This window comes from Penaeus monodon, chromosome 29 (genome assembly GCF_015228065.2).
Source record: "Penaeus monodon isolate SGIC_2016 chromosome 29, NSTDA_Pmon_1, whole genome shotgun sequence".
In the NCBI taxonomy this organism is placed as follows: Eukaryota; Metazoa; Arthropoda; class Malacostraca; order Decapoda; family Penaeidae; genus Penaeus; species Penaeus monodon.
In genome coordinates this window covers 10,154,907-10,156,883 of record NC_051414.1, presented here as the reverse complement: position 1 = coordinate 10,156,883, position 1,977 = coordinate 10,154,907, and the positions used below count along the sequence as shown (strand labels likewise).

General features: G+C 58.3%; 1 protein-coding gene across 1 annotated transcript in view; it reads right to left on the bottom strand.

The window, feature by feature from the left end:
- The window catches only part of LOC119591638 (Down syndrome cell adhesion molecule-like protein Dscam2), a gene marked incomplete at both ends in the record, with an annotated part of 4,650 nt that overhangs the window by 2,363 nt on the left and 310 nt on the right, over window positions 1–1,977 (bottom strand). Inside the window, 2 exon segments of the mRNA XM_037940393.1 lie at window positions 28–300; window positions 889–1,203. Of these exon segments, the coding sequence (XP_037796321.1) occupies window positions 28–300; window positions 889–1,203 (588 nt within the window).

The following is a 1,977-nucleotide window of genomic DNA, read 5'->3' as shown; positions in this document are numbered from 1 at the left end:
GGCATCGCCTTCTGCCGCGCCACTCACTGAGGACGTCGAGGATGAAGGAGGCGGTGGCGGTCCTGCCCTGCGCGTTGGAGGCCGTGCACGTGTAGCGGCCCACGTCCTGCTCGGCCTCCACGCTCTGGAACACGAGGCTGCCGTCCGCCCTCGGGGACCGGCGCGGCTTGGGGCTCAGCGGGCGGCCGTGCAGCGTCCAGCTCACGGACTTGATCGGGTAGCCGGCCACGGGGCACGCCACCGCCGCCTCCGACCCGTCCACCACGGTCACGTTGGACGGCGTGCGGCTGCTCGGGGGGCCTGGGGTACAAGGGGGTTGAAAGGGGGGAGGGGTGTTGAAGGGGGGACGGGGAAAGGGGGTGTTGAAGGGGGACGGGGAAAGGGGGTGTTGAAGGGGGGTTGGGGGACAAGCGAGGATGGGGGTGGGGTGCGAGAATACACGGTTAGAGCGGTTATCCTTACATGTCATTATATCAATATATATCAGAACTATGACTCAGGACATGACTTGTGACCATACCGAAAAAATAACTTCAGATTCCCTCTCTGTCAAGCTTCCCGCCGCCCTGTCCCCTGGGGCCCCTGTCCCCTGGCGCCCCTGTCCCCTGGCGCCCCTGTCCCCTGGCGCCCCTGTCCCCTGGCGCCCCTGTCCCCTGGCGCCCCTGTCCCCTGGCGCCCCTGTCCCCTGGCGCCCCTGTCACCTGGCGCCCCAGTCCCCTGGCGCCCCTGTCCCCTGGCGCCCCTGGTCCCCTGGCGCCCTGTCCCCGTGAGCACTGTCCCTGGCCCCTGTCCCCTGGCGCCCCTGTCCCCTGGCGCCCCTGTCCCCTGGCGCCCCTGTCCCCTGGCGCCCCTGTCCCCTGGCGCCCCTGTCCCCTCGACCCGACCCACCGTAGACGTTGAGCCTGGCGCTGTGCTCGACCCTGCCGGCGGAGTTGGCGGCGGCGCAGGCGTAGAGGCCGCCGTCCATGTGTCCGGCGCTGCTGATGTTCACCTGGCTGACCACCTGGCCGCCCACGTCCACCCACGCGCCCACGCTCACCCGCTGGCCGCCGTAGTGGGCGCTGGAGGGCGTGAGCGGGCGGCCGTCCAGCGTCCACGTGATGACGGGCGTGGGGTGGCCGAGGGCGGTGCACTTGAGGGACACGGGAGGGCCCGGCTGCAGCGTCTGCTCGATGAACGTGTGGCGCAGGCTGGGCACGGAGTCTGGGAGAGGGGGGGGGGCGTAAGGGCACGATCATGAGGTTTTAAAACCAAATACCAATGCCTCAAGGCCGTAATAAGGTATCAGATTACGCGGGTAAGATATTCCCTTCTCAGACCTTGGACTGAATTTTTGTAGAAAAAAAACTGGAACATACAAGTTGGTCATCTATTGATGCCGTAAACAGCATTATGTGTGACATCTTGATAATATAACGTGTATACTAAAAATAACAATAATATAACGTATATACTAAACATCATGATGATATAACGTACTAGATACTACGATCACAAATTCCTATTCCCTAAGTTGCTGACCCTTTTGCAAAATAAATAACTCCCGAAGACCTTTTTGTCCCGAGGAGAAGCATCGTAAACAAACGAGCATCACGGAAATCGGTTAAGGTGGGCCTGAACCTGCCGATAAGCCGATTCCCGATGCTAGGAAATCGGCTGAGATGGGACTGAAGATGCCGATAAGCCTACTTATAATGAAAACCGAGGTGGTCGACTAACAGGTTTTGCCTTGTAACCGAGGAACCTTTAAGCAGATGTGAAAATAAACTTGTAAATAAACTGGCTTACTCTCAAGATATCAAACCGAATGGATTATTATAAAACGGAACTCAATTTTTTGATAAAACTGACTGAGAAAAAAATTATTTCTCTGAAAATACCGAACCGAAGATTTAGAATAGAACAAAGATGCTAATAAACCAAAAACCCGACCTCGTCTGCATTTCATCAACCGGTCCACCGACTTCACATAAACAC